We start from the raw sequence: 15,174 nt of genomic DNA, 5'->3' as shown, positions 1-15,174 counted from the left end.
ACACACACACACACACACACACACACCTAAACGCAGGGCCACCTTACGTGTTTCTTAGGCCAATTTGGCAACGATTTAAAATCGCAGAGGCCGTGGAAGTCCAGGGTGATACAGGTAGTCCAGGGTAGCCCAGGGTGGTACAGGGTAGTTCAGGGTAGTTCAGGGTGGTACAGGTGGTACAGGGTAGTACAGGGTGGTACAGGGTAGTACAGGGTAGTACAGGGTGGTACAGGGTGGTACAGGGTAGTCCAGGATGGTACAGGGTAATTCAGGATGGTACAGAGTAGTTCATGGTAGTACAGGGTAGTTCAGGGTAGTCCAGGCTATTCAGTGGTAGTTGCGCTGTAGAATCGTGTATGTCATGAATACGTGTGTGTGAGTGAAAGACTCAAATCGCAATGGCAATTTTCAAAAGCCAATGATAGCATGCGCCTGCACGATGACGAAGCCAAAGACAGGTGCAAATGGGCCAGTGCAAAATGGAGGAGTGACTTGTTGAATTGTGGCTGTGACTCATGAGAGACTAATCAGTGTTTAATGTCAGCGCTGCAAGTTCGCTGCACAAACAACCACGGTGGCGAGCCGTACAGGCATCCATGTTTGTTTCGGTGTAAAAAAAATATTGAGAGATTTTTTTGCATCTCGTGAGAAGATACATTCTTGTGAGTGAGTGCTGGAGTACCGCAGCAACTCCGTCCGTCTGGTCTCCGTCTTTAGATCCGTGCTCCTCAAAGACTGCAGTGGTTATGTGTGTGCGCAGGAGGGACTGAAAATCTGCTCATTTCATTCATGACGTGCTCAATGCTCAATCTCTTCATTGTCGTCACATAATGCGGCCCCAGCATAATGAAAACCAGACATTTTTTGGCATCGATCGGCTTCCATTAAGTGATAGGTGTTGCTGCATTTCTTATCTCGTCTCGAAATTCCCCTTAAATTTGTATGAAAACATCTAATTATGGAATCCAAAGAAGATGCAAAAGTTCCCAAATATCACATCGGCTCTTCTCTTGCTGTGTCACTGGCACGTTTCCTAGGTTCAAAGTGGCCAAACACAACCACCCCATGCATAGGGCCAACTTTTTCGAAGCGAGGCGAGGAGATCCAATGCGAAGCACTAAAGGTGGAGCATAAAGGTGGAGCCTTTGAAGATGTTCAGACTCTAAGGTCTTTTGGGCTCGCTGATAACCCGAAGCCATCCATTATCACGACCCAAGAAACAAAACCGCCGGATCAAAGCAAGACGCAGAGAATCTCCACCACCTGGTGTGACCCTCCGAGACCCTTGCACCACAGAGTGCATCCTCCTCACACAAAACAGCCAGGTGGAGGTGAAGACGGACGGAGCGGACAGATCAGAGAGGTTTGGAGCCCGGCACTCGAAGAGCCAAACCGGGGCGATTTGTAAACTAGGAAGAAAGATCTGGATGTTTCCAAAACAAGTCGTCATCAATCTGTTCACACACAGGGTTAGGCTCTGTCATTAGTGGAGACCTCCCCCGACCCAAAGACACACACACACGCAGGCACGCAAGCACGCACGCACGCACGGACGCCCCTGTGCATGCTACAACCTATGCTGCACTATTCCTTCAATACTTCCTTAAATACTCTTCAATACTCAAGAACAACACTGTCCAGCGCCCTATCCCTCTCTCCTTATTCACCCTCTCTCTCTCTCTCTCTCTCTCTCTCCCCCCCTCTGCCCACTCTCTCCCTCTCTCCAGCTACCTATCCCTCTCTCCTTATCCTCTCTCTGTCTCTCTCTCTCTCTCTCGCTCCTCACCCTCTCTCTCTGTCTCTCTCTCTCTCTGTCTCTCTCTCTCTCTCTCTCTCGCTCCTCACCCTCTCTCTCTGTCTCTCTCTCTCTCTCTCTCTCGCTCCTCACCCTCTCTTCTATCCCCCTGCTACCCCACTGTCTCCTCTATCCCCCACTTCATTCTCTCTCTTGCTCCCATCTCTGTCCATCTCTGTCCAGCCCTCTCTCTATCCCTCAATCTCCCCCCTCTTTACCTTTCTCTCCTTCTCTGTTCAGCTCCCTATTCCATTCTCTCCCTCTTGCCCCTCTATCCCTCTCTCTCCCTCTGTGTCCAGCTCCCTCTTCCGCCTTTATCCGTCTCTCTCCAGCTCCCTATCCCTCTCGCTCCCCCCTCAATCCCTCTCTCCCTCTATATCGTCCTTGTCTCTCTCTCTCTCTCCAGCTCCCTGCCGCCCCCTCTCTCTCTGTCCAGCTCTCTATCCCTCTCTCTCCCCCTCTATCCCTCTCTCCCTCTCTCTCATTTCCCACAGCAGAACAGACACCTGCTTGTTTCACCTCTATCTTTCCGCCCTGACAGACACTTTCCAGACTGTTATAGATTCCATGTTTTTGTTTTTTTTCTTCCCATCAGCCCCCTCTGCGGTGCTGCAGCCAGGGAGCCATGGCCGTTCCCAGGAAAATAAACACGCTAATTCAGACCACTTCACATTCTGGTACATTTGAGTTTGGATGCACCTCTAAACCCTTCCTTCCACCACCCACGGATGTCTTCTGCCCCAGACGCCCGAGGGTTCGGTCCATCTCATTCCTGCCGTCTAAAGACAAGATTACACAAACCGCTTCAGAAACACGTTAAAGTGGCGATCCACAGGATGTTGGGTGGATTTCACTTCAAGTCCCCAATTCCATTCAATTTGGCAAGGTTTTTGTTTTTTTTCTCCAACATCTGTCACACACAGCGGCAAGAGGAAAAATGGGGAGGGAGGAATGGAGAAGGGAGTTTTCGTTTCATCTCCATCATTCAACGATTAAAGGAATGAAAACAGTTTGCCCCACATCAAAGCGCGGAGGCGGTGGCCAAGTTCAGCACGACAGTGCTTTGAAGGCGCTGGGTCCGGGCTCAGATAAGGAGGAATTAATGGGATATTATTAAGGGGCCGGGGGGGGCTATGGGACCCTTAGGAATTGAACTTCATATCCGTGCAATCAATGCCATTGTGAGAAAGCACAAAGTACAAGTGATGACAACATACGACTTAAGTTTGTTTCCGGACCTTTGGCGGATGCTCTTTCCCAGGCCCGGTTGATTGGGTTATTTTCGCATGATATCCCTTGACACCACAGGACGCTCAACGCTTACCAATACTTGTGGTCCCATTTGAAGGTTCGGTGCCTTGCTCAAGCGCTATTAGATGGAGAAAACACCTGCAGATATCCAAAGACCTGCTGGTGTACAATCTCTTGAACTACTGGAGCTTCTACATCACTGCAACAGCGCACCAGCTGACGATTCATATGGAATCCAACTTCATATAATGTACATGCATATGCATATAAGGAACAAGGCCAAGGTCCACATTCCATCTAACGTTGAAAATAGGGCTGTGACTTTACAAGAGTCTGAGAATACAATATCTATCACGATACAGGCGTCAGAATTTAAAGGCCCACCTTGTGAAATTGGTTAATTAGGGAGCCATAGGAAATACACGAACACCGCCAAACGTGAAGCTCCTCCTTCATGGGCTTCACGGCCTTCATCGCAGAGCAGTTTTGCAACGCTGGTCGTCCGATCAACGAAGCTTCCGACATGTTTGTGCAAACCATAGGAATAAAACCATTTTAGGGAGCGGTGAAGGTCATGGGGCAGGCATTCTGTCCAGCAACATGATAACTAGTTCAGCTCAATAGCAGGCTGCAGAGGGAATCAACCAGCCTCGCCCCGGTGAAATTAGGGAAACACACTTGGAAGGGATATGTCTTAACGAGGAGTAAAAAATATATATATAAGTTAGTGTTTTTAAATGCATTACCATTTATCCATCTGTGGTAATTAGCTGGAGTATCCCTTTAAGGCAGTGTTTCTCAGATGGGAGTACTCGCTCCCCTAGGGGTACCACAGAGTACTGCAGGGGGAGCTCTGAAAATTAAAAAAAAAAAGCTTTAAAAAATATTGGTTATTTATGAAGTTAAAAAAAAACAACACATACGATGCATATACAGTACATCATTTATATAACTTTTCTTGATTTTCTCCCAATGCCATTGAAGTGGGTACTCAGCTGAAAGAAGATCCTAGAGGGGGTACACTACTAAAAAAAAAGTTTGAGAACCACTGAAGAGGGAACCAGTATTTTGTCACAGTCCAAATCAAAAAGCACACCTATAAGTATTATTAGAATTAATGCTGAGGTCATGTAGAAATATCAACAGTGTTCAAAGCCACGGGTCAAAGTGGCCCTGCCACTGGTCTTACCCTCCCTATAGTTAGTCCAAAACAGGAAGTGTTATGATCTATTTCCTGTCTACAGCGTCCCACGGGAGGCTGCCGGTGGCTAAACTCGGCCTGTCCAAATAGGACTGGATGAGGTCAATAATGTTGGCTTGCTCCATATGAAGATCATTTCATCCAGTGCATATTACACAGCGGGTTGGGAAAAGAGCTGTCAAGAGTTTTACATTATCAACTGATTATTTGAGCTGATTGTGATTCATTTGTAAAATTAATTTGTAAAAAAAAAAACAAGTATTTAACATTTTTTTAGGGGAATTAAAAGCCAATGTTAGAAATGTGGCAACAAATAGAATGCAAAGTAAATAAATGCTCTTCTTCATAAGGTTGATGCGTATTATCACACTATCAGGAGGCTTAAACCATGACTTAAGTTGCAGTGAATGAACGAAAATGACAATTTAAAATTATTTGTGACAATTAATCGTCAACAAAAAAATGTCATGATGGTGACGACCGTAGTTGGGAGGACTGGAATAGCTTTCGTCTCCACTATTATCCGGTCGTGATGGTACCATGCTCCTCTTGCTGATGAGAACAGTGTATTTTCAACGGCACTGTCGCATCCAAGCCCTCCGTCTTCCAGCACAGCAGAGCGTTCGCTGCCAGGATCCGTAAACCGGAGTAAACAGGAATTATCTGGGACGCAGACGCTCCACCTGGAGAACGCGGAGCGGGAACATCGGCTCCGGTTGCACATCGCTGGCACGTGGAGAGGAGAGAGGCAACGTGGCGGCTTCCAAGTCCAGGTCTCCATCGGAGCAGATTTCTCAGGGGCAACCGAAAGCAAATGAAAAGCGGGATTTCTTACTCGGTCACCTTACAGTGGAGGTCTTCACAGGTCCCAAAAATTGGGATGTAAAACCCGTCGGACCTTGGAAATTCCTCCCGAGATCTGATTGGAATCAAACATTTACAGAATAAAACTAAAGAGGGGAGAGAGATCCGGATACAAGTCGGGTCTTTTCGGTATTTTCTGGACCCAAAGAGATCCGACCGTTAAAATTGCTCCTAAAAATGATGTTCTTATAGCCCGTCAATGTCAGGTGAAATGGAAAATGCTCATGCAGCTTTGCAATGTTCCAGAGCAGAACCTTCCATACGATATTTTGGAGATCAGCGTTGATAGTGGCTTGGGTATTACCCATAATGACGCACAGGGACGGGGACCCGAAGGAACAGAGTGTGGCCCGACTCAAACTCAATAGGGAAATTGGCCAAAATGTGGACTGAACCCCTCCGGGTCCTGGGTCGTGCCTCTGGTAGACCTGTGAAGACCTCTAACACGGAGAGGATACATTTGAGGTCTGAGTTAGAGCAGAGACTTGAGGCTGCTCATGTGTAACTATTAAAGTGGTAATCCACAAAATTATTTTGTTGAAAAGAAACAACCTTATTTGATACTTTATTCAGCTGCCACGTTTAATGAAACAGCCCCTTTCACTGTATTTGAGTAATGCATGTGCTCCACTACTCTATATGCTGTTTCCAGTGTATGCGGAACATTCATGGCCTGGAAATCCCAAAATCCCTTTGGGCTTTAGGGCCGGTGGGAGTGCTTTAACATACCAGGACACACACACTTTTTAATACCTTTTATAAGAGAAATGTAACTTAATTTAACATTTACGGACAACTCCTCTCCGTATTATTCAATAACGTATTGCAGGTAAGTACCTATATATTCGGAAAAGAGAGTTAAGTACTGGCTAGAAACCGTGTAGGTTCTGAACTAGATGATTCTATGAACTGTCTTTTTAACACTGTCTTTTAGGTCCGAAACAAAGACATTAGGAGCTGGGATCAATCTAAACATCATAATTTTTTTCCCATAGAAGCTTCAGACAGACAGGTAAGGAGGAGGGTGGAGTAGAGTAGAATATAGAAGAGTATAGTAGAGTAGGGAAGAATAGAGTAGAGTTGAGTAGAATAGAGTGTAGTAGAGTAGGGTAGAATAGATTAGAGTAGAATAAAGTACAGCAGAATAGAGTATGGTAGAATAGAGTAGAGAAGAGTAGAGTAGAGTAGGGTAGACAAGAGTCGAGTAGAGCAGAGTAGAGTAGGTTAGAACAGAGTAGAGTAGTGTAGAATAGAGTAGAGTAGGATACAATAGAGTAGAGTACAGTAGGGTAGAATAGAGTAGAGTAGAGCAGAGTATAGTAGAGTAGGGTAGAATAGAGTAGGGTAGAGTAGAGTAGGGTAGGGTAGAGTAGATTACAGTAGGGTAGAATAGAGTAGAGCAGAATAGAGTAGTCCCCGGTCAGAGGCCACATTTCACCGGCCACCATCCAAAGCATGTGCGTGCGTGTGTGTGTGTGTGTGTGTGTGTGCATGTGTTGTAGTGTGGTGTGTCGCGTGACAATTAAAGATTCTTCTTCTAGAATAGAGTAGGATACACGAGAGTAGGGTGGAATAGAGTAGAGTAGAATATATCTTAATTGTGCACCTGGGTGGAAAACTGTCTTCCACTCACCAAACATAAGAGACAATGACATAAAGACAGATGAGCAGTCGGTAAAACAAACACAGACCGGGTCCCATTACACGTAAAAAACGAGTCGCTTCAATGTCCGTGGCTCCAACCTCCTCCGTCAATCTGTAGAGTTAACAATGGTTACGGTGCTCTGGATGGAGGACTTCTTCAAATACATTTTCCTTCGTTAGGGGGACTCTCCACAGCGCCTCCCTCCTGCTCAGAGGCTCCAACCAGCTGAAGGGAGGATGGGAGCGCTTCGCCGTCTTCCTCATCCTTTCTGTAAAAAAAGTGGAGTCGGGGGGCTTCTTTTTGGGGCTTTGCCAACTATTTTGCCCGCCTTGAATCCTGGAAAGTTTATTCTGAGATCTACAGTTTAGGTGACTGTTCCAGGCAGGAAAATGAAAGGTAGTTGTACACTAGTTCCAAAATCCGCCGACTTACACGTTGCCACTGAGTCTGAGAAGAAGATAAAATCGGAGAGTCTCAGGGTTTCTCAAAAGCAATCTGCAGTTATCATTGTATCATTAAAACTCTCTGGTTCCAGTGGAGGCAAACATGTTTTTAACCCCTGCAGCCTGGTATCCCAACCCCTGGTACTGCCCCAGACAATACGTTTGGAGTCTACGGTACCTCAGGAATATCCACTTTGGGTCAAGGGAGTCCTCCTCAATGGAGTTCTCCTCAATGGAGTCCTTCTCGATAGAGTCCTCATTGAAGGAGTCCTTCTTGATGAAGACAGATGGAGTCCTCCTCGATGGAGTCCTCCTCAATGGAGTCCTCCTCAATGGAGTCCTTCTTGCTTGGTCCCCCCTTTAGAGAGGAGGTGTTTTCCAAGCTGTCTGCCAGTCCGAAAACGACAACAGGGCCTTATCGACCGTCGGCCCGGCACTACCAATTCCATCATTTGCTCTTTTTGTTTGTCCTGTCCACCTGTCTGTCTGCATGCCTGTCTACATCTGTCTCTGTCTCTCTCTCTCTTTCTCTGACTATTTGAGGTTGTTTCTACTGTGCACACACACACACACACACACACACACACACACACCAGATCTCCCAAAAATGACATCTCCAGTAATGTGTTCATTTTCTCCACAGCGCCAGTTTGGACGCGGCAGTTTGGGCTCCAGCAGATCTAAGTGCACACTGCCTAATAGCTTCCAGAGTTTGGAAACAGAAATTGCTTCATATTTCAAACAAAATACAGACACAGCAGCGGCCAACCTGGCACTTCGATCGGAGCAATTGCCAGAGAGAGAAAGACAGAGGAGAAGAAGAAGAAGAAATGGTACAAGTAAAAGAGCCTATACAGTTACAGAAAGAGTGTGTACGGTGTTTATTATTTTCATTATGTCATCAATCATCACAACATCAACAATGGTTCTGAGAAACTTTCAGCCCCGGTGGAAGCTTTTTATTTTGCTGAGAATGTCCTTTTCTCAAATTCCCCAAAACACTTAAATGGAGCAGCAACCACAAACTGTTGTTGCAAAACGGAAACACAAAGTTTAATGGGATCATCATCGCTGCTACTGCTGCTGCTGCTGCATCAGGGCACAGACACAGCGGCTCGATGCTGGAACGATGCAGAGTCATTGTGGAAATACCATGACTCATCGCCTCTTAGAGTAGATAGTTCCCTAGCCACAAACTAGCCACCAATCAACCAATAACTTGTCACCAACTAGCCACTAACAAGCAGCCAGCTTGCCACAAACTGGCCACCAACAAACAGCCAAACTAGCCACAAACAAGTCACCAACTACCCACCATAAGTACAGTAGCCACCAACTAGCTACCAATAAGCAGCCAACTAGCCACCAACCAGTCACCAACTAGCCACCATAAATACGGTAGCCACCAACTAGCTCCCAATAAACAGCCAACTAGCCACCAACCAGTCACCAATTTGCCACCATAAATACAGTAGCCACCAACCACCCACCAACAACCCACCAACCAGTCACCAACAAACAGCCAAATAGCCACCAACTAGCCACCATAAATACAGTAGCCACCAACAACCCACCAACCAGCTACCAACTAGTCACCAACAAACAGCCAACTAGCCACCAACCAGCCACCAACCAGCTACCAATTAGCAGCCAACTAGTCACAAACAACCCTCCAACCAGCCACCAACCAGCTACCAACTAGCCAACAACAAACAGTCAACTAGCCACCAACCAGCCACCAACCAGCTACCAACTAGCCAACAACAAACAGTCAACTAGCCACCAACCAGCCACCAATAAGCAGCCAAATAGCCACCAACTAGCCACCACCTAGCCACTAACTATTTGCATATTGCTCCCTTTAGGGGACTCGTGACCACCCATGTGCAATAATTAAGGTGAAAATCCATGAGATAATTTGAATAAACAAATACCATATTTTTTATATTTTATTCAGCTGCTACTTTCATAGAAACAGCCCTTCACTGTAAGTCAGATTTTGGCTTATGCATGTGAAATGTGCTTTTTCTATTGTTGGTCGGGAAACGTTGCCGTTTCAAATAGTATTCTGGTATTTGTAGTGTAATCCCACCAACACAGGTGATTTTATGGATTACTACTTTAAGTATTCCATTCATCCATCCGTCCATCCATCCATGTTATATTTTTAACAGAGATTAACAGAGATCTTCGAACGTCTTTGAAAAGCGTTCGCCGTGCATTCAACACAAAGCCAAACCACGGCTTTCCCTGCTGAACTCATCACGCGCACGGCAATAAAAACCCGATGCTGTTATTTCATCCCCCGTCGAAAACAAAACCACAATCGGTGACGTTAACACTGTCATCTGTGTGATCGTCTTCATAACTACTCATCCCTTCACTGTTCCCTGGGTATTGATTAAATTAATCTGTTGCATCAACGTGTTTCAGGGAGATATAATTTATGGGATGACATGTGCGCTGCGTGGATGGAGGGAAGAGGGAAGACAAAGAGAAGCCTCGTTTCCAGCAAAACGTTTGAGTAAAACAGATCTGATGTCTGGACCAAATCCCTAAATACACACATTTAAGGATTGTAGAAACCCTTAAAATTGGGGTATTTAGGGCTTTGGTATCCCCCGAATTCTATTCAAGACCATAGTAGACTTGTATCAAGACTATTTCAGCGAAAATATGGAGATGCAAGAAATATTTGGGGCACTTTAAATGCTGCTATGGAAATCCTTCACATCATCACTGTCGCCAAAGAATATATTAAAGTGCAAATCTATATTTGGTTTAAACATATCCCATATTTGAAAAAAAATGTTGGTGCTATTTATAAGAAACGGTCATTCAGTGTAATTGCGTTTTGCATGTGTCCGCCACGCTCAAGGTATGAATTTGATAACGCAGTGCAGCGAGTGGTGGTTAAACTATTGATATTGATGAATCCTCACAGGAAAAAACAGAGAACCATACCTCCACCACCTCAAGTGACATAGAAAGGTTGACATCTCTTAGTGCACTCCGCCCATCCCAGATGATGTGATGTGATGTCTACCACTTTAAGTAAATAAGAAAGTGAAAAAAATAAACCAAACCATTAAACATTTGGGCTATTTGAGTCACCGTATACTTCCCCCGGCACCGGGACACAGAGTCCGTCTTGGTGTCAGGTCTTCCACTTGGAACCATAAAAAACTGTCAGCAAACAGAAGAGCACACAGAGAACCCGGAGGAAACCATGCGCAGGATTTTGGCACTTTGGGGGATAAGGGATCACGCTGGCTCAATTTAATTCACCACGCGCGGCGAGGTGGCTGTTGCCGAGGCAACCGCCCTGTTTTTCGGGCAACACTCGCCGCCTGGAAATCCCGAGTCCCTTTGTGCTTTATAGAGCGCTGACATCTACCAGCTCGCTCGCACACACACACACACACACACACACACACACACACACACACACACACACACACACACACACACACACACACACACACACACACACACACACACACACACACACACACACACGCACACACGCAGTGTATGGACACATGAGATAACATGTTTATGCTGCGATGAAGACCGCATACATTCAAATTCAAGACTATTTCATGAGTTTTAGGGGCTAGTATTCATTTGCGAAACCAAATTAAAGACATTTTAAGACTTTATTTAAAATGACTTGCAGCGCAAACACCCCCCCCCACCCCACATCCACACACACACACACGTTAGAAAACAAGGTCTGCCAGCTCCTGTTCCTGCAAAGGTGGAAGAAAGCATTTAATTAAATCACAACCTCCTTCCTTCCTTCCTCCCACGAACACCCTCTCAGATGTTCTTCCTATTTGAGTTACAACGCACGCTACTTTTATTTGGCTGGAGGTCAAATCCCCCACCCCCACTTTGGGGTCACCCCCCCCACCACCAAACTCCTCTAAACCCACGACTCCCACCGACTCCCAGCCCCAAGGGGTTTCCTCCCGCTTTGTTGAAAGTAGTGACGGTCATTTGATGATTTTGGGATTCGGAGCGGGGCGTGGGAGTCCGGTTCTTCATTCAGGAGCCAGTAGTGCTGTTTAACACAGACACTGCTGAGCCCAACCCCGGGTTCTGACCCGAACCCAACTCTGATCCAGAACGTCAGGCACCGACGATTAAGCTCCGCCAGGGGCCACATCAGCTTGAGAGAGCCGGCAATTATATAACTGTGGGATGGTTGGTGGAGTGGGAGGGGGGTCGGGGGGCCCCAACAATGAAGCTTTTGTGACATGTGGTGATCGGAGGCCGCCGAGCACACACCCACACACACACACACACACACACACACACACACACACACACACACACACACACACACACACACACACACACACACAAGGTGCTGCACAGGGAAGAAAACAACACTTCAAAGGAATCTATTCGGACTGAGCGATACATCGTTATAATATCGATATCCCGATATGAGACTAGATATCAGAAACCAGGATTTTGGTTATTGAAATATCGCAATGTAGTCAACTGTTGTCTTTTAGGCTGCATTATGGTAAATTAATAGGATTTTCTAATCAATCCCTCGTTCTGTTTGGTCATAATATCCATTTTAGATTTATTCAGTGAAAATATCATATGAAAGCACAGATCGTCCCCAAAACGTTGTCCAAATTATCATCGCCTTCCTCCTAAGATATTGTGATTTTTGGTCTTGTCAATATCGGGCAAATATACCTGAAGACAACCGAAAAAAAAAACAGCCAGGTAAAAGCAAAGGCTCAGGCCAACACAGACCCATGAGAACACACACACACACACACACACACACACACACACACACACACACACACACACACACACACACACACACACACACACACACACACACACTGACCCTTCAAGAGATTCCGTTGCTCCGCAGCCTAATGGCACGACTCTCTCTCCCACCCTCTCCATCTCCTTCTCTCACCCTCTCCATCTCCTTCTCTCACCCTCTCCATCTCCTTCTCTCACCCTCTCCATCTCCTTCTCTCACCCTCTCCATCTCCCTCTCCTTCTCTCCTCCCTTTCCATCTCTTTCTCTCCCCCCTCTCACCCCCCTCTACTTCTCTCCCCTCTCTCCATCCCCCTCTCTCCCCCCTCTCCACCCCCCTATCCCTATTTCTCGACGGATCAGTGGATGTACAGAGTGTCTGCATTCCAGTGTGCTGATGTCCTGCACATCAGAAGGTCAAAGTGAAAAGTAATGAAAAGAAACACTGACCTGACCTGACTGACAGTGACTTTCAACACACACACACCCACACACCAGCCCCCACTATCTCTCTCTCTCTCACACGCACACGCTCTCTTAAACCCTGTAGAAACCATCACAATCCATCTCCATCACAATTTTCCTCTCAGGTTTCTTCTCTCATCATCTCCCATCACTTCCCTCTCTCGAAACTAAGCCCCGCCCCCAACTGCTCCTGCCCTCCCATGTATAACTAATTTCTTATTATATGCAACGCAATTGTCCAAACAAAATCAGATCACCAACAGAATCATGGGTTTGAGAAAACAAATAAACATAAAAATAAAGAACAATTTAATCCTCTAATCATCCTAGGCCTTTGTTGTCTGAGTGAGTTTTAATAATATAATGATAACTGCAGATTGCTTTTGAGAAACCCTGAGACTCTCCGATTTTATCTTTTTCTCAGACTCAGCGGCAACGTGTTAGTCTGCGGATTTTGTTTTCCTTTTGTTTATCAGATGGAGTGATTTGAGGAGAGGATTAAATAAAATTGTAAAATGGGGAAGAGTGGGTTGGAAAGTGTTATGAATGAGTGAGTAATTTACCACAACATATTCTAATGCATTATTGGGATAACGGCATTGATTAGAATGACATCATCACCAGATTAATGACATCATCACCACCTCAAGATATCACACGGTGCTGCTGAGGGTCCAGGTCCGTTAACATGCACTGGGTGACTTTTAAGGGAGTTCGGCCGATGGCGACAGAAAATAAAATCAGGAAGCCTTTATGGGCTAATTAGGAACATGCTGAAGCTCTCTGATCGATCCACGAATCAGGGGAAAGTCCACGTTTGGGCAGAGAAAACAGCATCTGGAGACATGCTAAACTGGCGGCACGGGGGCCAAATGTGGGCCAATTGGCCCTTTGGATCTAATAAATTAGCACTAAACTTGGAAACAAAACACCACCACAAACTTCCCTCCACTCCTCCAATAAAAAGGAGGCGGTTTCCCTAGTGGACCAGCGCACTACCGGCTCAACCAATCATAACGTGCAAAATAACTTTCAGTCAAACGACTGTAAATGTTTAAATATTCTGGTATACTACAAGTGTTATTTGGCTTGTAAACACAGGACCAGGTGGGAAAATGCTATATGTTAAAATGTAAAAAGAATTTTAGTTTAGATTAATGTGAAAAATTCCCAAAGGCTAAAAGTAATTAAAACGACAAATATACATCAAACATAATAATATAATAATAATAATGCAGAAACAGTTATAAAACAATATGAGAGAATAGTATCCAGAAAATACAGTAGTAAGATTTAAAACATTTTTTGCATTTTTTTCCACATTGTTTTACAGTTGCAGCCACAACGAAAAAAAACAAAAAACACTTTGATATGTCTGAACCCTGAGCTGGTAACCTGGATAAAATCTGGCACCCAATATAAAGTAGTTGTATAGCCCTGCTGTACACTATCAGACCAATGACCGAAATGATTGAAATGGCAATGCAAGATCTTCAAATTAACCAATTCCCACTTTCAACCGGCTGCAGACACAGTTATGTCTCTGTTCCAATGTTGAAATCAGGTCTAAATAATTGCCACATGACGCGTAAAGACGCGCGCACTGGAACCGGCGCGCGTCCAGCTGCGCTCCAGCAAGTGACGAATGCAGGGAAAGTTAAACCCTCTTCCCTCATCACTCTGTGAGCTTGTACACGGCGTGCACAGTACAAAAGGAAACGTGCGTGAAAAGCTCCACATTGAGCAGCAAGCACCCAAAACCGAGACGTTTCTCCAATCTTTTTCTCCAATTTGTATCCAACGTCTCCGACTTTTCATTCGCTACGCGCGGCGCAATGTGTTCACCAAAAGAAGATTCACGGGAGAAAAGTTTGAACTAAAGCTCCAAATAGTTTCACGCAGGAGACAATGCTCTCCGAAAAGAAAGAAAGAAAGTGGAGCATCAAATCAACCAAATCGACCAAATCGAGGGGACTCACCATTAAGCAGCTGAGAGGAGGACCAGTGGACGCACAGGGCGAGAAATAATCCAAAAGAGCGCAGTTGGATTCTGAATGGATGGATGGACGGATCATGGATGGATGGATCATGGATGGATGGATGAAGAGAGGAGGAAGAGAGGGATCAGAAGACTGAGCATCTTTAGATGAATGTGCAACATGTCAGTGTGTGAAGCCACTTACTGTGAAGCCATCTTCATGGAGGGTTTCAGTTCATGTGTGATGGTTGGTGAAGAGTTTGCAGAGTGCGCTCTGCTCCTCACCCTGCTCTGGTCTGGACTATTTACTGTGGCTTCACTCCTCCCCCTTCTCTCTCTCCCCCTCCCTTGAGTGTCTATCTCTCTCTCCCTCTGTCTGCCTACCTCCCTCCCTCTGTCTGTCTGCCTACCTCCCTTCCTCTCCCCCTCTCCCTCCTTCTCCCTGTCGCCCTACCTCCCCCCCCCCCCCCCCCTCTCTCTCCCCCATCTCTCCCTCTGTCTCCCTACTTCCCTCCCTTTCTCCCTCCCTCTCTCCTCCGGTGGCTCCAGGTCATACAAAGGCAGCTTCAGTGCTCCGCTCCTCAAGCTCCTGTAATCTGACTCCGAGTGTCGACCAACTGCATAAATCTCTCCCCAAATTGTCCACCTCCTCCAGCAAAGTCTCACGCTGGAGTCAAGTCCATGTCTTATGGGGGGCCCCCCAAATGAAACCATCCACATAACCTGGGACCCCT

At 45.9% G+C, this 15,174-nt stretch overlaps 1 protein-coding gene across 1 annotated transcript in view; it reads right to left on the bottom strand.

Annotated features, from left to right (window-relative positions):
* LOC307244890 (collagen alpha-1(XV) chain-like) overlaps positions 1-14,776 on the bottom strand; it is a 68,355-nt gene extending 53,579 nt beyond the window's left edge. Inside the window, exons 1-2 of the mRNA XM_080020266.1 lie at positions 14,646-14,776; positions 14,442-14,512 (exon numbers count right to left, since the gene is read on the bottom strand). Of these exons, the coding sequence (XP_079876392.1) occupies positions 14,442-14,512; positions 14,646-14,662 (88 nt within the window). The 5' untranslated portion in view covers positions 14,663-14,776. The remainder of the gene's footprint in view (positions 1-14,441; positions 14,513-14,645) is intronic.
* Positions 14,777-15,174: the final 398 nt, after the last annotated feature.

This window comes from Zeus faber (assembly GCF_960531495.2).
Source record: "Zeus faber genome assembly, chromosome: 19".
Lineage (NCBI taxonomy): Eukaryota > Metazoa > Chordata > Actinopteri > Zeiformes > Zeidae > Zeus > Zeus faber.
The sequence above is the reverse complement of the archived record's forward strand: the minus strand, read 5'-3'. Positions and strand labels throughout refer to the sequence as shown.